Source organism: Schistocerca piceifrons, chromosome 9, assembly GCF_021461385.2.
Source record: "Schistocerca piceifrons isolate TAMUIC-IGC-003096 chromosome 9, iqSchPice1.1, whole genome shotgun sequence".
Lineage (NCBI taxonomy): Eukaryota > Metazoa > Arthropoda > Insecta > Orthoptera > Acrididae > Schistocerca > Schistocerca piceifrons.
This window is the reverse complement of record NC_060146.1, coordinates 158,054,661-158,076,435: the sequence shown is the minus strand read 5'-3', so window position 1 is coordinate 158,076,435 and position 21,775 is coordinate 158,054,661. Positions and strand designations below refer to the sequence as shown.

General features: G+C 40.4%; 1 protein-coding gene across 6 annotated transcripts in view; it reads right to left on the bottom strand.

Annotated features, from left to right (window-relative positions):
* The window catches only part of LOC124717045, a 127,525-nt gene that overhangs the window by 3,341 nt on the left and 102,409 nt on the right, over nt 1–21,775 (bottom strand). For 4 of the 6 annotated variants that reach the window (XM_047243707.1, XM_047243706.1, XM_047243712.1 and 1 more), the window contains one exon: nt 18,759–21,436. In XM_047243707.1, coding sequence (XP_047099663.1) covers nt 19,580–21,436 — 1,857 coding nt within the window. In that variant the 3' untranslated portion in view covers nt 18,759–19,579. Of the gene's footprint in view, nt 1–18,758; nt 21,437–21,775 lie in introns of those variants that run through there. The other 2 variants (XM_047243708.1, XM_047243709.1) reach the window with 2 other exon arrangements.

Genomic DNA, 21,775 nt, shown 5'->3' with positions numbered 1-21,775 from the left:
AGGATATTTTGAAACAGCTGTCTCAAAAACTTATGAAATCTCATTTAGTTGCAAGTTCCCACATTCCTCTGCTTCCAAATGGCCTCAAGATATTTTTGACACCTTATAAACTGGAAGAACATTGGGAACTAGAAGAGCCTCCACACAAAAAGACGACTTGCTGCAGTGTGCGTGGCAGAAATAAGAATGTTGTTCCACAATTCGTTGCTGTCAGTGTAAGATGTTTGTGTGCAAAAAGCATTTCACCATCATCCGTGAAAAGTGTTCACATAACACTGTCAATGCGGTGGAGGAAATGGATGACTAAAATCTGTCTATACATAACAATTTATCTAATATATAACCTCAATACGATTCAATAAGTGCTGTAGGTATAATATGCACTGCGAAATAAGTGTACTGGTAGGCCAAGTGTAAGGTGAGACTGTTATGTGTCTTAGAAATTTGTTGCTAATAAAAGAGTAGGATACTTTTATTAGTTTTTAAAACAATCTATTAAGAAGCAATAAAGTCAAACATTAAAATATATGTTTATGTATGTAAAAAGCAAAATAAAGTTTTTTTTCCCAACACTAAGGATATTAAGGCAGTATTTTTTGTGCCTCTGAAGAATGTGATGATTGGTTGACAGAGTATCCACACGGCCACTGATGTTACAAAAACTGATGTGACCATTCAAGGGTTAATATACGAGGAAAAATCACCATATGTAACTTTCATAACTGAAAGCGGGGCTACATTCACTTATAAAGATATGCTATATTTATTCCATTGAAACTTCATGAGATCCTGAAGCTGATCACTGGACATGGGATCAAGCTAATGCCTATGTTTCACTAACTGAGCTGCGAAAAGCACATAGTGATATAAGTGTGGAAAATTTGTCACTCCACTTTTAATATAAAATGTGCAAGGTTTGTACGATATTACTGAATACTGCAAACAACATCGAGAACACGTACCTGAGAGATAGCACTCTGTTTGCCACTGCAAACAAACAGTTTGGCATGTCACATGATTGCAACGTAAGGTACCACATTCTTGCTGTGGATGCACAGTATAGGTTCAATATATGGTGTCTGTGCATTTATTCGCAGCCACACTACGGGCACACAAAGCAAGCCCCATTGCTCGAAATGGTACACAAATCAGTGTCCTAAGGGTGTACCATCACTCGGCAATTGTAGAGGAGCCCTGATAATAGAATGAGGATAGGGACAACATTCAAAGTGTGCTAAAAGATGACTGGGCAGCAACACGTTAATGACAGACTATGAGGTATATCAAAAAACCATGACTGGCTGCATCTTTCCTGTCAAATCTGCCACCAACTCTCACCTGCAAATGATACAGGAACCTATCGGGTGCATCTGTTTGTTCATTTAGAGCATCTTGAATTCACCACAATGCACTACCCAATTACCAAACACTTTAAGGATCAATCCATGATCATAAGAATATTTGTGAAATATCATTGGTCCCATGGCATACAGCACAATGGGCACATCTGAAATGCTGATGTGAACTTTGGTAATGAGTATCCAGGAGTCTGTATATGCCCTCGGTCACAGTGGACATTTAGCAACCTTTGTTTGGACCCCAGGACATGTCAGGATACTGGGCAATGAACTTGCTGACAGACTGGCCAAACAGGCTACCAGTAAACCAACTCTGGAGATCAGCCTGCCAGAGACTGATCTCTGATCAGTCTTCCACCATAAGGTTTTCACGACCTGTGATACTGAATGGCACGCCCTTGGTACACCTGATAAACTCCATGTTATCAAGGAGACAACAAATGTGTGGCAGTCATCCATTCACAGGTACTCTGTTGTCCTCTGCTGGCTCTGCATCGGCCATACTTGGCTAACACATGCTCACCTTCTCTGTTGCAAGAACCCACCTCGGTGTCGCTGTGGCTCCCACATGACTGCTGTCCACATCTGATTGGACTGCCCAATTTTAGTCGCTCTGTGGCGGACTTTTAACCTTCCCAGCATCCTACCTACAGTGTTGGGCAACAAAGATTCACATGGCTGGTTTAGTTCTACGTTTTATTTGTGACGAGGGTTTTTATCGCACAATCTAAGGTTGGGCATCTGGCCTTCTCTCCCAGGCCTCCACCCTTCCTCCATTTTACCTCTTCGTCACTCTTTCTTTGCATTTTGCTTGCCTTGGTGTTCGTCTTTTCCCTGTGTGTTCATCTCACCTTGTCTTTCAAGCTGGCGATTTTAGTATGTTGCAGAGTGAGTGGCTCCTTTTTTATTCTTGTCATCAGCCACCCCACACCACCTAGTATATGATTTTAATACCTTCCTTTACTTTTCCTTTTAGTGTACATTTTTCCCTTTGGTTTGTTTCTTTTGTTTTGTCTTTTGGCATGGCTCCCCATTGGTTTTATGGGCTTTTACTTTCCCCAACTCCTTTTGGTAATTGTTTTACTTTGAGACTTGTTTGCTTGAGGAAAAATGGATTGATGACCATGTAGGTTGGTCCCTTTATAACCCAAACCAACCTACATGCATACATTTTTTAAAGACAGAATAAACCACAATTTGACTGTGTATTACTGTATTTATCTTCTGTAATATCTAGAGTTTGACTTTTATGCCATTATCGAGTGCAATGCTACAAGTTCTTAGACCAATGACTGTTACATCTGCAAGGCATGTGTTAGTTTTGTTTACCTGCTTTGGACTACCTTAACAGATATAGTTTTTTATGGACTATTAGATGCACTTTCTTTCAAAAAATACCCTCCAAAATTCATGTGCATCTTATACTCAAAATTAATATAAAAATGTCCAGTGTTTGATTTAAAATTCCTGCCAGTCTTAAATATGGCCATATATTCAATGCTGTGCCCATCTATCTCTATCTGGCAACACTGGACTTAACTGGAAGCAGCAGTGCATCACTGCAACAAATGTAAGTTGTGGGCATTCAAATGCTTACTAACAATGTTACCCTTCTGCCAATCCATCACAAACCGAGAACAACACTGTCTACCCTATGACAGTACAATATTTTTGATAGTAGCTAGTTTTGTAACGGAAAAAAATAAAAGGTATTCACATGATGCGGGCTATAAATTGGAAGTAATAGCATATGCAGAAGAATATGGAGAGGCATTTCGACCTTCCACCAACAGAAATAAAACATTCACAGTTGGTGAGCTAGTAAAGAAGAACTGAAAAAAATAAGGAAGACTAAATTTGCAAATAGAGGACTGAATGCAAAATGGCCAAAACTAGAAAATGAAGATTTTCAGGGATTTTAAAGATCAGTTCAGTTCTATAAACAAATAACTTCTTTTTCAGTCTGGCTTTGCAATCTAATAATAAAAATGTAATTTGTTTAAAAATTGCTTAAGAATTAAGGTACATATTATAGTCCATAACATCTTATAGTCTGTAAAATATGTTATGATGTGTTAATGGTCTAAGAACTTTTAGCATTGTACTCAATAATGGCATAAAAGCCCAAATATAGATAGCACATAAGATGAATACAGTAATACACAGTCAAATGGCACTTTATTCTTTCAAAAAATGTTGGAAGACTGTGGCTCAGCACCATCGAAAACATTTTACTCTCATTTGATTTCTTATGTCATATACTCACTTTCCATTAGGTTCCCGTTCAGACATTTACCATCAGCTCCCATCATGCAGTTCTTCACTGCTTGCTAAATAAGCCTCAGACATTTCAAACAATTTCTAAGTCCATACCTCCTTGCTGTAATTAGACACTCATTGTACACAATGATCGTTAACTTTACACCTAATCGTAGAATTTCACTGTCAATTCGTACAATTTTATTTTCAGTTTGTTAATTATATATTAGGTTAGTCTCTTCTTATTGATTTTGCTCCATTAAGTTGTTCTGTCATTTTTTGAAGTCAAAGAGAGTAATACCGTCACCACAACAAAAGAAGTTCAGATGTGCCCTGGAAACTGCAGTACTACCCAGAATAGCTTTGGTGATTTATGGTCTCTTTTGCCTAATTCTCTCTGCATTTTCTTCCGTTTTAATTTGCTGTTCATGAACAACGGGAATGTCACAGTTTAAAATAAGGTCTCAGAATCTCTGGCTCACCATTACAAAATCAATGTGAATCCTTCCACTGTTCCTAGGCTTTTTCCACGAATACACTGTTTTTCACAATTCTTAGATGGAGGTTAACAATGAATAAATTATGCTGCATGCAATTTTCTATCAGGCAGCTTCCTTTCCCTCAGTCCATATTCTCTTATTATTTTTCTTTCTTCTTTTTTGTCTATTGAATTCCAATGCCCCTTATAATTAAATTTTTGTCATCCTTAACAATCACAATAATTTTTATCCAGCTTATCATAATTCTTTCAATCTCTGTCATCTACAGAGATATTTGGCATGCAAAATTTTGCAGCTGGGGTTAGTACTGGCTTTGTGTCAGTCTTGGCTCCGACTGCTGTTTGTAGTAGTTTACTCGCGTTCCAGTTTTCCTGTTTGTCTTTAGAACCGCTTCTGACTTACCAGTATTTGATTTTTTTGTTGGTAATCCAGTACTCTGTTGACCAGAAATCCTCCTCATTGAAATGACATGTATTCAGCAGGGTGCCATCATCCAAATGCTGTAATATTTTGACAGGCTGTATTGCAGCCAGCTTCAGAATGTCCTCATGACTTATCGTCTGCTGGGCACCATCTGTTGTGAAACTTTTAGAGTAATTTTGTAAAAATGTTGAATGTTTCCAGAACCAATCAACCAAATTTATGCAGATTTTGCCAAAAATTATCGAAGTCCTGAATGGTACTGTGAAAGAGCCACTCTTCCACCTAAAATGATGCTGTGTATGTCTTAAACAGCCAAATTCAGGGTATGATAACCAGGTCCAGTTACTGAATATAAATCTATACATTCAGTAGTGGACACTGATTATGCAGTCAATTTCGCCTGAAGATCTTCCTGGAATGCCACCAATTCAGTTGAAAATATGGTCAGTAATTGTAATCTTATAAAATTTACGTCCACCAAAGCTTTGACATGGCACATAGCTCAAAGTAAAAACACAGTCACCTAATTTCACAGAATCTTCAGTACTTACAGGAAAAGGTGAAAACTTATTTACTACACAAATACCAACCATCCACTTAGGCTTGATTTTGCCATTACAGTTAACAAGGAGAGTCAAACAGTGTGGTGTTAACATAGAAATCCCATATTTTTCTCACAGGCAACCCTACGAAGTACATTCCAAGAGTATATTCTCTACAAGACACCTCTTCAGCTGAGCTCCCAGAGGTAAGCAAGCACTGGATTAATGTTAATATACATAACGCAACATAAGAGACCCATGTTCAGGAAACGAGTGTCGAGGAGCAGATGTAGGAATCCTGTGAGGAATTCCAAGTGAGGTCCTAGTGGAGGTGGCCTGCTGTTACCTTCCTCCAACCATTGATGAAGTGTCAAGTGCGTATCTGTGGGGAACAGTGTGGGTTAAACCCAGTGATGATACAAAGCCTACTCGACTCTTAATTGCACCGAGGGGCCCGCCAGGCTTAATGCGCCGATCCAACGGACGGGTCACGATCAACAGTGTCACAAGAAGACAAAAAAGGTGTGTATTTGTTAGGATATCGCTCTCTGCAGAGTTTCCCTGCTCGAGTAGCAGTGGGCAAACCTTTGACCCAAAATACAAAAACATAATAATTATGAAATTTCTAGTCCAGGACTGCCCTTACTGGACACAACACACTGTTTAAAAGTACTACAGCACTATACTACTCCTACCTGTACTGCAGATAAGAATACATTATTGTAACCACTGTTCTGCTTCATATTTTCTCCATAAACGGGCAGCATTTCTACTTTCTCTTAATTGGTATCCATTGTACTTGCACAAACTTTCAACTGAAGATGGTTCACTGAAATGGACAGAATTGAAAGGAAAATCAGCATTGGCTGTATTTTGTTGTTTTATTGTCAGCAAAATCGATTTTCGGTCACTTAGTGACTATCCTCAGTGCTGTAATATACAATTAAAATTGGTAGGCATTGGTATCAAGCTATAACCACAAGCTTAGAGTGATCATATAAACTGAGCAGTTTATATGGTTATAGCTTGATACCGATGCTTACCAATTTTAATTGTATATTACAGCACTGAGGACGGTCACTAAATGACCCAGTTTATGTGATCGCTCTAAGATTGTGGTTATAGCTTGATACCAGTGCCTACCAATTTTAATTGTATATTACAGCACTGAGGATTGTCACTAAGTCACCGAAAATCGATTTTGCTTACAATAAAACAACAAAATACGACCAATGCTGATTTTCCTTCCAGTTCTATCCACTATTTGGTCGTGGTGCACACAACACGCCATGGAGTCACCAATCAATGAAATGGACAGACTATTACTCACCACATAGATGAGGCACTGAGTGGCACAAAGGCAAACTGAAAAATCTGTTCTCCAAGTGCTAAGGCATTACTGCAGATAGGCCATAGTGCCGAGAGAGGACAGCAGCCACAAGTGTGTGTGTGTGTTTTTTTTTTTGTTTTGTGTACATCTGATGAAGGACTAAGACTTTGTCCGATAATTGAAACAATATATAGCAGGCTTTTTTCAGTGTCCCTGTATACCATCCAACACCACCTCAATTTTTTGCGCAGCAATCTATCCTCTTCACATGATTGTTATTGCAATGTGCCAGCCAGCCTGCATGTAGTATTTGCACTGTTAGCTGATTCAGGCAGAAGACGTGCTTCATTGATGCTGCACATTTTCATGATTTTGACAGAGAGTAACTGATCCCAGTGCAGAAGTTGCCACAGAACCAGCTAAGTGAAAAATCTGCGCAATTTGCATATTTATTTATATGTAAAAGCTGACTCCAGAATTTTCCTTTGTGTGAGACTGCATGTGCCAGACCCATGTACCGATGTGTAGGTCTAGATTCACGTATTTCACTATTCGTGTCGCTTCTACATAATCCACCACTGATTGTATCAATACTCATTTGTGTTGATATATATTGCGAAATTTTGAACATTTATGAGTGGTGCAATAAAGCCGTACTGTTGTCATCAATTGTAGGCTTAAACTTATTTGTGCTGTTTTACATTTTTGAGAACAGTAAACTATCCTTGTTCAGAACAATCATTAATTAATTTCATTGTATAATTGTGTGAGAAATAGGTTACCTTTAAGAATTTTCAGATGCTTACAAAACTACATTTTTGAAAAGTTTCCTAAGTTACCAGTATGAGTGCAGTGGATTTCATAGCAAAAACAGCATTTGTGATTCACAGTTACTCACACAGAATACATCAACTCGAATTTTAGTGTATATGAATTCAAATAAACATACATTTTTTAGAATTTTTGAAAGTTGCTATTATCCTGGGCACAATCTAATTCGTAGCAAATCAGCATCTGTGATTTAGTTACTGTAACTAACATATTGTGTTACGTGTAGTTTTTCCTTCTAGAGTAATACTCATTATCTACATTTACAGTAAATTAACGCTATTTTCAATTTCTTAAAGACTAATGAACCTCAAAAAGCTTTAGAAAACTAGGTACCTTTTTTCTGGTGCCTTAACAGAAATATTGCTTTCTGTACTTGGTTCAATTCTTATAGGGAATTAGTAATTTTTAGCTCAACTGATACACTGCACCAGCCCCCCCCCCCCCCGTGCATCCCCACAGTGAATACTGTTCTCGAACACATAATGAGTTGGTTGATGTTCGTAAGTAGCTGGAAATTGTCCTGGATACTATCAAATGATTAGCAGCTGGTGTGAATCAGTGTGCTGAAAGATCTTCGGAGAGTCACATACCTGTGATACCAAAGATACATCCAGTACTATTCTCTTGTGTGGATCCTGCCCTTTCTGCAAAGAGTACGGGATTTGCCATTACTCGTCCACTTGACTGTGCATTATTCTTCCACCTGACTGTGAGTGGGGGTGTCAATGGTATATCTAGGCATTCTCTACAGGACAGAGAGGGACCAGGGAGGACTCAGGGTGTTATACCGATCCCCCTAATCAACTAGTTTTAGGTGCTGTCTTTTAGTGAAACTGCGACAGTGGGACTCATTTCACGGGGAAACCTGCTTTGTCCTGTGTCAAGGGGAGGCAAAAGTAAATGGGCAGGGATATATTAAGCATCACTGGATCAAATATATAGTGGCAAGCAATGGTATCCCTTAGGGAAAAGGCAGCAAGGAACAGGAAAGGACACCAAGTGCACTCAGTGTGTATGCCTGGAGGCCTCATTCAACATTTTGTAGAGGCTATTCCAGCACCCACAGAGGGAACAAGATGCAACCAACTGCAGATTGTGAAGTGTGTTGCAACAAACAATACCTGTAATCTGGGTCCAGAACTTTGATCATTCCAGCAACAGGGGAAGACCAGCCTTGTGCATGGAGTTTCAACAAAACTCACAATTTACAGCATTTTCCCCAGAAACGATTGTGGCCCTTTGGTTCTGAGTGTAGTGAAAGGACTGAACCAGAGACTTCGTATGTTCCATGACAAGCCAGGCTGCACTACACATCAGATGCTGCTATCCAGGTGGATGACTGTGGGTGAAGTGCACACTAAGATTTTTTTTGATTACGCAACACACTGTCCAGTCCACGTAATGACAACTGTAGGAGACCCACAAGTATACATGTAAGATCCAAAAGGATGTCCTCTACATGCAAGAATATTAAAATCCTTGTAGTTAAATGCTGCAGCATTTGTAACAACATTTGAAACACTCCTGAAAAGCAGTCCTCTCATTATACTAGATACAGAAAACTGACTGAAACCTGAAATTGATAGCAATAAGTTTTTGGGGAAATTTAAGTGTATACTGAAAGGACGGGCTAGTGGCAAATGGAGGTGGTGTGTTTGTTGCAAATCTTCAGAGACAGAAACTGAATCTGCTTGCAAGACAGTTTGGGCAAGACTCGGTACCAGTGGTGGGCATAAAATGGTAACTGTATCCCTAAGACAGTCTCCACTCATTCGCTGACTATGTAAGCTCAGACCTTGGTTTAAATTCAAAGAAACAGAATCGACAGTAATTGCGATATGTACACCAAATAAATTTATAAGGGATGGTACTGACTGTCCATGGTACACAAAACAGACCAGAACACGGCTACAGAAGCAATGAAAACAGCATGCTAAATTTACAAGAATGCAAAACCCCCAAAATTGGTGAAGTTTTACTGAAATTCAGAATTTAGTGCGAACTTCATTGGAAGATGTTTTTAATAGTTTCCACAATGAAACTTTGCCTCAAAATCTGGCAAGAAACTCAAAGAGAGTATGGTCATTTGTAAAGTAAACCAATGGCAAGATGTAATTAATAAATCCACTGCGTGATAACAGTGGTGATGAACTGATGACAGCACCACTAAAGTCGAGTCACTAAATAGGGTTTTCCAATATGGGGGGGGGGGGGGGGGGGGGGGGAGAGATGATGAGGAGAAGAACGGAAAGGGAGTGGAGCTGGGAAGGGGAAAAAGACAGACAAGTGCACTGGCAAAGGCTGGCACACAAAAAGGTTAAGGTAATGTGGAAAGGTAAGGGATGATAGGACAGGGGTGTGGAAACAGTTAGATGGACAGTGTAGGAACAGTATGTTACTGTTAAGTTGAGGATGGGATAGTTTCGGGACCAGAGAATGTTTTGGAAGAATAACTCCCATTTGCACAGTTCAGAAATGCTAGTGGTGGAAAGAAGTACCCAGGTGGCTTCGGTTGCACAGTAGCCATTGAAATCAAGCATGTTACATTGTGTCACAGGGTGATCTGCTTTGCTCTTGGCCGTTCATCATGGTGGACAGCTGGTTGTTAGTCATACCCATATAAAAAGCCGTGCAATGGTTACAGTAGTGCTGGTATACAACATGGCTGCTTTCCTAGGTGGCTCAGCCCTTAATGGCATAAGATAAGACTGACAGGACTGGACTAGAAAGTGCTGGGCAGGTGGATCGGGCAGGTCTTGCACCTGGGCATTCCACAGGGACATGATCCATATGGCAAGAGGTTATGATTATGAGTGGCATACTGATGGACTAGGATGTTGTGGAAGTTGGGTGGGCAATGGAACACCACTTTAGAAGGGGTGGGAAGGGTCTGTGGTAGGATGTCCCTCATTTTAGGGCATGATGGTAGATAATCAAAGCCCTAACATAACATGTGGTTCAGTTATTCCAATCCATGGTGGTATTGGGGGACGCTGTTGTCTAGCTGGCTCTTGGGCCTGGTGGGAGGGTTGAGGGTGTGTGGGGAAATGACATGGGAAATATGTTTGCAGATTAGGTCCAGGCAATAGTGCCTGACCGTGAAGGCCTCGGCGAGATCTTCAGCATTTTGGGAACGGGAGTTCTTGTCACTTTAGATACACTGTTCCCAGATGGCAAGGCTGTATGGGAGCAATCTTTATGCGGAGCCAGCCACCAGCTCTTTCCATTCCGCCACCAGCTCTTTCCATTCCAGTCCTCTCGCAGTTTTGTCTTAGCCCATCAAAGGCCAGGGCACGTGTGTGTGTGTGTGTGTGTGTGTGTGTGTGTGTGTGTGTGTGTGTGTTTTCTTTGCTAAAGTAGGCTTTGGCTGAAACCTTTAATGTGTAACAGTCTTTCCACTGCACTCAATGATTTCCATTGTTTAAGTTGGAATGATGATGTACCTAACTTTGTGGGGAAAGCAAACCGAAGACTGATTTACTGGCAGGACTCTGTACTCTTCTGGAGCAATGCAGTGCGGATGGGATCTGCTTAAGATAAGACTAATGGAGGACACTGAAAAAGTTAAAAGAAGGGCAGCTAATTTTGTATTATTGTGATATAGGGGAGAGAGTGTCATGAATACGATACATGAATTGGGATGAAAATCTTTAAAACAAAGGCATTTTTTGCTGCGGCAGGAACTTCTCGTGAAATTTCAATCATCAGCTTTCTCCTCAGAATGAGAAAATGTTTTGTTGGAACTGATCTACAGAGGGAGAAAATAAGATAAATCAGAGCTCACTCTGAAAGATTAAGAGTTAGTTTTCCCATGCACTGTTAAGAGCATAATGGCAGAGAAATAGCTTGTAGGTGAGTCAATGAATCCTCTACCATGCACTTAATTGTGTATTGCACAGTTCCCCAATCATACTGTAATCGTTGGTGGAGACTTTAATCATCCAACAATCAACTGGGAAAATTACAGTTTTGTTAGTGTTGGCATGTAAAAAATTACGAAATGCCTTCTCTGAAGCTATCTACAACAGACAGTTTGGAACCCCACTCATGATGGACATATATTGGATCTAATAGCAACATAAACACACCTAACCTGTCTGAGGATGGTCACATTGAAACTAGTATTAGTGATCATGATGCGGTTATGGCAACAATGTTTACTAAAATACAGCTAAAACAAGTATAAAGATACATGTGTTCAGTACATTAGACAGAAAAGCAAGGGTGTCATATTTCAATGAGATATTTGAAACCCTCAGCACAGGGCAGTAGCATATAGAGGAACTGTGGCTCATGTTTAAAAGAACAGTTGACATGCATTGGATAGATATGTACAGAGTAGAACAATTCATAGTTGGAGGAACACCCCATGGTACACAGCCACTTAAAGAAACTTCTAAGGAAACAGACTACTGTATAATAAATGTAAAACAAAAGCATAGGACTATAGATAGAGAGGTGCTGAATGAAACACATTTGGCTGCCAAGAGATCAGCACATGACACTTGCAATCATTACTGGAACAGAATATCAACAAATGATCTTTCCCAAAACTCAAAAGCAATTCTGCTCATATGTAAAGACTGTTAGTGGCTCCAGTGACATACAAATGAGACAGGCACTGAAAATTAGCAAAGCAAAAGATGAAATACTTAATTCAGTTTTCAAATGTTTCTTTACAAGGAAAACACAGGAGAAATGCTCCAATTTAATCCTTGTTCCACTGAAAAGGAGGGCAAAGTAAGTGTTAAGTGTCAGTGGTGTTGAGAAACAGCTGAAATCCTTGAAACTAAACAAAGCATGAAGGACCAATGGAACCCCTATCAGTTCTATTTCTATACTGCATTTGTGGCCAAGTTATTTCCTCTTCTGACTATAATCTGCTGTACATCCCTTTGGCAAAAAAATAGTTTGAAGACAGAACAGGTCACAACCAGTTCCCAGAACGGTAGTAGAAGTCATCCAAAAAATTACCACCCAATCCTTGACATCTGTTTGTTATAAAATCATAGAACATATTCTGAGCTCAAACATAATGAACTATCTTGAACGGAATACCTGCTTCAATGCCAGCCATCATGGCTTCCAAAAACATCAACATGTGAAACCCAACTCACACTTTTCTCATACAACATACTGGAAGCTTCGGATCAAGGCAGTCTGGTAGATGCAGTATTTCTTGACTTCCAAAAAGCATCTGGCTCCATACAACACCTATGCTTATTGTCAAAAGTACCATCATATGGGGTATCAAGTGGAATTCGTGACTGGATTGAGAGCTTTTTGGTAGGCAGGATGCAGCTCGTTATCTTAGATGGAGAGTCATTGTCTGTTGTAGAGGTAACTTCGGATGTGACCCTGGGAAGTGTGGTAAGACCCTTGCTATTTATGTTGTATATTAATGATCTTGAAGACAGTATTAATAGTAAACTCAGACTTTTTGCAGGTTATGCGGTTATCTATAATGAATTGTCTGAAAGAAGATGTATAAATATTCAGTATGATTTGGATAAGATTTCCAAGTGGTGCAAAGATTGGCAACTTTCTTTAAATGTTCAGAAATATAAAATTGTGCACTTAAAAAATATCAATATCAATAAGCCACAGCTGGAAGTGTAAAACTCATAAAAATAGCTAGCTGGAACAATTTGTAGGAGTACGAAATTGAATGATCACGCTGGCTCTGTTGTGGGTAATGCATGTGATACACTTTAGTTTATTGATAGAATATTGAGGAAACGCAATCAGTCTACAAAGGAGATTGCTAACAAATCACTCATGTAACCCATTCTACAAAACTGCTAAAGTGTGTAGAACCCCTACCATATAGGACTAACAGGTGATATAGAACTTATACAATGAAGACCAGCACAAATGGTCAAAGGTTTCTTTGACCCACATGAGAGTCAAAGAGATACTGAAGAAACTGAACTGGCAAGCTCTTGAAGACAGACATATGCTATCTCAAGAAAGCCTATTTACAAAGATTTGAGAATGGGATTTGAATGATTACAGCAGGCTTATACTAAAATACCCTACGTATAACTCTCATAGGAATCCTGAGGACAAGATCTGATTAATTACAGCACACACAGAGGCATTTAAACATGCATTCTTCCAACACTCCAAATGTGAATGGAACAGCAAGAAACCCTAATAACCGGTACAATGGCACGTACCCTCAGCCACGCACTTCCCAGTGGTTTGCAGAGTATAGACGTAGGCGTAGGCCGTCTCTCACATGCACTAAGTGAATACTGGGTTGGTACCCATGTCCCGCCTCAGATACATGCTACGCAAATAATTACAATGCTATCTCACACTTACATATATAATTTACTCTCAACACAGAGAGCTGATTCCATACTGGGGGGAGAGTGGGAGCGTGTGTCAATAGACCTTACATGTTTGTTCTCCTCCATAATCAGCAGCAATACTGGAAGCATATAGAGTGATCCACTATTGCAGCCCAATTTTGTTTCATTTCTGTTCTGTTAGAAACAAAGAAGAATACGAACCTTTTAAGAATAAGAAGTGGAAGAGAAGAGCTAGAAATAATAGAGGAATTTACCTATTTGGGAAGCAAGATTACAAGGGATGGTAGAAGCTGGAAAGTAACAGTGAGCAGAATAATACAGGCTGAAATTGCATTCAGTTTATGAAAGAACTTATTCACCAGCAGGAACATTAGTCTGGAAATAAGGGAACGGGTTATGAAAGAATTTGTTTGGAGTGTGTCGTTACAGGGTGAGACACTTGGACAGTAGGAAACCAAGAGAGAAGACGGTTAGAAGCCCTGGAGATCTGGTGCTGCAAAAGGATGAAGAGGACCAGCTAGAGAGACAGAGTGATCAATGGAGAGGTGCTGAAAAGAGTACAGGAAATCAGATTTCTGTGGAAGCACATCCAAAGAAGATGAAACGAACTTATTTTAAGACACAGTAACATCACAGGGGTAATAACGGAAGGCGCTATTGAGGGGAGGAATCCCTTTGGATGCCCAAGGATGTCAGACATGCAGATGAATGATGTTGGATACACTACATACACAGAAACAGAGAGGAAGGCAGAATGGAATATTTCTGCAAACCAATCTCGGGGTTGAACACTTCAGAGAGAGAGAGAGAGAGAGAGAGAGAGAGAGAGAGAGAGAGAGAGAGAGAGACTGCTTGTGAATTTGTTGTGTATGTGTTCTGTTTCTCACCAAAATGGTGCTGGCCCCACGAAGACACTTATCACGGAAGAGGCTGAAGGTAACACTGCTGTGCACAAAGTGCTGAGAAGTACCACAGACCACATCACAGACTCCAGCTTATGATACGGATTGGTCCGACAGATAATGAAGGAGATTAATTAGAGGCCATGATAACCAAACTTAATCCAAGCACTGTGAGTGGGGGACACTGATGTTAGGATGTTTGATGAATCCAAATTACAATGGATGGAACATGAACTAGTACAAAGCCATGTTCCTTGTGGGTGGCTTCACAGACAGCCATTATTGGGCTTCTACCACAAACAATCCTGAAGCTGCAGTAGACAGTGTGGTGTGGTATTCATGATGATTTTTTGGTCCACAAATGTACATTTACATACACATCACACTTCACAATCCATCTAACAGTGGCAGAGGGTGCTTCTGGTATGACTAACTGAAGCTCTCTACTTTGTTCCACTCACGAATGACACATGGGAAGAATGATTACCGGTAAGCCTTTGTATTAGCTCTAATTTCACATATTTTCTCGTCGTGGTCTTTCCGCGAGCTGTACGTGGGAGGAAGTAATTGTTGTCCGACTTCCCAGAACGCGCGCACTCGAAATTTTGGTAGTAAACCTCTCCGTGATGCACAATGCCTCTCTTGTAACATCTGCCAATGGAGTGTGTTGAGCATCTCTGTAATGCTCTCAGTCTGACTAAATGATCCTGTGACAAAACATGCCGCTCTTCACTGGAACTTCTCTCTCTCTTCTACCAGTCCTACCTGGTAAATGTCCCACATTGGTGAAACCCAGCCTGGCATCTGCTTTTCCTACCATTTGTTTTATGTGGTCAATCCACTAAAGGTTACTCTGGATAGTTACTCCTACATGTTTTATGATAGAAACGTTTCCAGCAATTCATCATCAGTAGTGTAGTTGTGGATTTCTTTTCCTATTTATGCATATGTTGTATTTATTTACATTCAGGGTCAACTGAAAGAGCCTGCATCTTTCATCAATCCTGTGCAGGTCATTCTGCAAATTTATATTCTCTTCTGGCACTGCTACTTTCTTACAGACAACCACATCATTCGAGAGCAGTCTTAAAGTGCTTCAAACGCTTTCTACTAAATCATTTATATATGCTGTAATCAGTAACGGTACTATCACACTTCCTTGGGGTACTCCGGAAATAACCTTTACATCTGTGGATTCTGCTCCATTAAAAGAGTGATATATTGAGTTCTGTCTGCAATGAATCTTTATTCCAGTCACAAATCTAATTCGATATTCACTAAGCTTGTAAATTTTTTTCACTAAATGGCAATGTGGGACGGTGTCAAACACCCTCTTGAAGTTGATGTGTTCTCTATATCCCTATGGATCTTATGGAAGAACAGAGTGAGCTGAGTTTCATGAGATCTCTATTTGTAGAATCCATGCTCATTTTTAGAGAGGGGATTTTCATTCCCCAAAAGCATCATAATTCTTGAGCATAAAACATGTTCCAAAAGTCTACAACAGAATGCCATTAATGATATAGGGCTATAATTATTTGCAGCTTTCCTACGACCCTTTTTGAGAATGGAACTGACTGCGCTTTTTTCCAGTTGATGGGTACCCCCCACTGCTCTAGTAATCAACAATAAATTGTTGCTAGAAGTGGAGCAAGTTTTTTTGCATAATATTTGTAGAATCTCTTAAGACATCTCATCTGGTCCTGAAGTCTCTCCACAGCTAAGTGATTGTAGTGGTTTCCATGATCGGTTACCTCCATACCTGCATTTTGACATCTGTACGATAATTGAAAGGAGGGACCGTGTTACGATCTTCTGCTGTGGAACAATTTCAGAAGACCAAATTCAATATTTCGGTCTTCTCTCTGTTATCTCCTGTTTCGGTGCCAGCATGGTCACTGAGTGAATGAACACAGGATTTTGAACCACTTACTGATTTTACGTAAGACCAAAACCTCTTAGTGTTTTTACTCCGATCGGTTGACAAAATTTTACTTTCAAAGTCACTAAATCCTTCTATCGTTGCTCTCTTTACACAAATTTTTTGCTTTGTTCAGCTTTTGTTTGTCAGCTAGGTTTTGGCTTCTCTTGAATCTGTGGTAAAGTCCTCTTTGTTTATGTAGCAGTTTTCTAGATACTTTGCAATTTGTATGCGGTCACTCTTGGTGAGTAAAAATAGTTTCCTATCTTTCTTAACATTAATCATATCGGTGATGTTCCTGAGACATATTGAGTCTCACCTTCATCTACAATGATGATGACGTAGGCTGAGGCAATGAATTAAAATTTGTGTCGGTGCCCGGATTTGAACCAGAGTCAATACTGAAGCGAGTTTAGAAGGTGAAGAGCAATGGTCTGATTGTGAACTGGAGTTTGTATCGGGGAGGGAGACATGCTAGGGTAGTCTTTACAGCTACGGTAACTGGAGAGCCAATGTAGTGCAAAGGATAGTGCTTCTGCCTAGGAAGCAGGAGACTCAGATTTGAATCCTGGCACTGGCACAAATTTTCATTCACTGCTTCAATCCACACCATTATTGTAGGTTTCTTACCATTCCCTGATAAATCCATAGTCACAGCTGCCTAATGATCACTGATACCTTCCTCTAAACTTACTGTTCGATAAGTTCAAGTCCGTTTGTTGCTAGGAGGTTTAAGATGTTACTTTCACAAGCTGGTTCTCGAGTTATCTGCTCAAAGTAATTTTTGTTATCTGCTCAAAGTAATTTTCGGACAACACATTCAGAATACTGTCACACAACTCTCTGTCTCTGCCACCAGTTTTGGCGACATGACTCTCCCAATCTATACCTGTCAAATTGAAGTCACCCCCTATTACAACAGCTTCATCAGGAAAATTATTAATGATAATTTGCAGGTTTCCTCTGAAATGCTCTATCACTATAGCTCCTGACCCAGGCAGTCTATAAAAGTATCCAATTACCATTTTTGACCAACCTTCGATGTTTAAATTACATTCAGAAACCGTGATTACCTTGCCAGATATCAAATTCTTTACTGCAATAAATACACCCCACAATTGGCGACTACCCAATCCTTATGATAAATATTTCAATCTGAACCCAGTATCTCATTACTATTTACTTCCGGTTTCAACCAACTTTCTGTTCCTCATACTATCTGGGTATTATAACCTTTGAAAAGTGATACTAATTCTGGGATCCTTTGTCAGACACTCCTGTAGTTTACTAATATCATATTAAGGTTTTCTGTATCTCATCTGCCAGGGGGATAATTCCTCGAGAACATTCTTTGTGGAACAATGAATGCGGCAAGGTCTCTGCACGCACTACAAACTTTTGTTCACATCCTTGTTGCAAACTGAGATGATGTGGACAATGTGTAGTTTGTGCAGAATGGTGCACCTCCACACTTTGGACTGCATTCACAAGAATAATTTGAAAATGCTTTTTCAGGCTGTGTTTTTGGACACCACAGAAATGTTGAGCAGCCACCAATGCGTACAGGCATGATCCTATCAGATTTCTTTCTGTGGGGTATCTGAAATAGAAAATGCACACCAGAAAACCACCCGATTTGAACAATTTCATATCAGTGCTTAGAGATAAGTGTGTGTGTGCATTGCAAATGATATGTTGTTGGTCAGCAATGATTCACTTTGACGGCAGTGGTGTGCTACTATTAGCTGGTGTCTGTGTTAAAATGTGAACAGTTACATTGTGTTGTGAATAATGGAGGTAATTTGTACACAAGAGGTAAATTCGTAAACACTTTGTGACACAAATGACATCTAGAGGGGGAAAGGGGGTGGGGGGATGACATCAGGATAAATGGTACGAAACACAGATACTACTCTCTTCACAAGGGTGTCAATTGCTATGACAAGCTTCACACCGGAGTAAATATGTGGTGGAGCTGTTTTTAGCATGCCTAGACACAGTTCTCCATAGGGGACTCAAGGCTGTGGGTCCCACACAGTCCTCACAAAGGCTGTTGTTCAATTACTGAAGAAGGTATATGTTTCACAACACCATTCATGTCCAGAAATTTCACGTGAAACAAGACAGGCTCAAGGAACACTGATTTCACTAACAAACAAAATGTCTTAACAATCCAGAGGATGCTGCAGTTCTTTCTTGGGTCTCTTTTTTCTCTCTCTCAAAACAATGAAACTTACTTTTTGATGGCACTTATACTGTTTGGCATCAGGGCTGTCACAGCTATTTCCACAATTACACTCACTCCTCTGTTTACCATACAGTGTTAAAAACCATTGACTGTCAACTATTAGCCAGCAGATAGTAAGAAACACTTATACAAAAACAAGTTAACAAGTTTATTAGATCAAAAATTCAACATTTTACTACATAATGAGATCTCATCAACAGCAAAAATAAATTATTCTTACAACAGAACATATGATATATTGTTACACTGTTCTTTGCATAAATTTTTAAACACCACATACGTCATACAAAAAGAAGGCTAAATGGGCACAAATTGCTGTTCTATATTGCACCATTCCGTTCATTTCATTGCATGTAAGGGAACTCTTGGGAAGAACCCGAAGTCTACACAAGAGAAAAGGTCACACCACTAAGGCAGTCAGCAATGAATGTAATACAATGTACTCATCAAGCAGTCTCTCTCTCTCTCTCTCTCTCTCTCTCTCTCTCTCACACACACACACACACACACACACACACACACACACACACACACACACACACGTTTTCCAAATTATCAATCTGCATCTTTTATGTGCCATGAGCTCTATGCTTCATACATTTTAAAGATGCATATCTGAAAAACTGTTATGTGGGTGTCCGATCATTTGCTACATAGGCCAGAATAATGTGCCTTTACTAGCCACTTTTCACCAGATAGGAGAAAGAAACACACATCCACTAATTTGAAAGTGACTGCACAGAAGAATGTGAACCTGTATTCAGCTGGCAGTAACAGAAAATTAACAAAAAGCTCTTTGAGAGTTGCAATGCCAAAAGCACTATACTACTAGCACTGTGTTTCACTAGTACGACAAGTCTAGCATTCTGCAACATTGCACTTTATGGGATTTTAATTTCTACACACACACACACACACACACACACACAAATATCTTACCTCACATTTTCAACATCCTTTGAACAAGCGTAGCACGTTCATCACTTTACAATTACATAGAGGACAACGTTTTGTAGTTTTCCACACTCTCACTGTGCATTTATAGCAACAGCACATATGTGCATATTTCGAATGCACAAAAATTCCATCCAGTGATCTTGAATAACACGTCATACATTTATCGACATCAACAATGGGCTTTTCTTTTGGAATGTCACTCTTTGAAATGAAGCAGAGATCAGTCTGAGTTTTCACAGAGCGCAATTCACAGACACTTCCCTTACTGGAATGCTGCACATAGTCAACCTCATCAACAATCCGACTTGTGTGTTGCTGCCCAGTGTCCACTTCATCAACACCCTGACTCACAGAAGGCCAAACAGCATCAACTTTATCAACACCCCAACTTGTGCAAGGGCACGCAGAGTCAACTTCATTAACACTTTGACTCATGGAAGGTCGCACAGAGTCAATTTCATCAACACCCTGACTCGCGGAAGGCCGCACAGAGTCAATTTCATCAACACCCTGACTCGCGGAAGGCCGCACAGAGTCAATTTCATCAACACCCTGACTCGCGGAAGGCCGCACAGAGTCAATTTCATCAACACCCTGACTCGCGGAAGGATGCACAGCGTCAATTTCATCAACACCCTGACTCGTGGAAGGATGCACAGCGTCGACTTCATCGACACCCTGACTCGTGGAAGGATGCACAGCGTCGACTTCATCGACACCCTGACTCGTGGAAGAATGCTCAGCGTCGACTTCATCGACACCCTGACTCGTGGAAGGATGCACAGCGTCGACTTCGTCGACACCCTGACTCGTGGAAGGATGCACAGCGTCGACTTCGTCGACACCCTGACTCGTGGAAGGATGCACAGCGTCGACTTCGTCGACACCCTGACTCGTGGACGGATGCACAGCGTCGACTTCGTCGACACCCTGACTCGTGGAAGGATGCACAGCGTCAACTTCGTCGACACCCTGACTCGTGGAAGGATGCACAGCGTCGACTTCGTCGACACCCTGACTCGTGGAAGGATGCACAGCGTCGACTTTGTCGACACCCTGACTCGTGGAAGGATGCACAGCGTCGACTTCATCAACACCCTGAACAGTCGAAGGATGCACAGTGTCAACTTCATCAACACCCTGACTCATGGAAGGATTCACGGTGTTAACTTCATCAACACATTGATTCATGTAAGGCTCCACAGCATCAACTTCATCCACACTTCTATACAAAGTCCGCACAGCATGAACAGCTCTTTGAACATCTCGACATGATGTCTGTGATGATGAGTCAATTTGACTGCTGTCTTGATGTAAATTATTTGACTGTGAGGCAATCACACAAGCTTCTCGACGTGTGACATGTGCTAAAAAATCGACTACATCAACACTTTGTCTCAAGTCAGGTCCCAGTGAGCTGACTTTCAAACTGTGCTCTCTGGTGCTGGAGAGCTTGATGCCATGGAATTCCCGAGTATCGGCACCAGAGTCTGGACTCAGGCTGGAGTCACTGTCTTTGCCACTTGCCGGCAGGGCAGAGGCAACTGTGCTCTGACTACAGGCCACGCCACTGCTCTGGCTGCAAGCTACACCGCTGTCCCTGTTCTCCTGGGAACACGATTCCAGTTTTACTCCACTAAAAGCTATTGGTGATGTTTTCAAATCATCACAGCTTTTAAAAGTGTCTCTGAACATCGTACTGTTGGGCTGAAATTTGTTTGTGCTTGTAGTCCTCTCACTGACTACCTTCATAGCTATGGAATTCCTCGCAGTGGCCACTCCCTTTGAGCTCTTCCTCTTTCTTCTCTTCCTCGGTTTCACCCGCGGCTGGTACATGTCCCGCCTCACCTAGAATAAAGAGAAAATTAATTGGTCGATTTACAATTTTTGCTGTTTCAGATTTTGAGGTCTTTTTATAGCAACTTAAACATCACAATTCTAAAAAGGAACCCCATATAGTCATATCACATATCATTTCTTTAAAAATTAGTACCTTCAATTTTTTTTATTTTACTGTTTTTTGTGTGAGCATGAATCATTACAACAATGCCATCTACTGGAATACATCTACTTAAAGGAACTAGTTGACTGTTTTAAGATGGATGACAGCACATACTAAGCTGCTTAAGACTATTTTTTGTTGTGAATGCATTTATACAAGCAATAATAATTGTTCCAAAAAGTAAG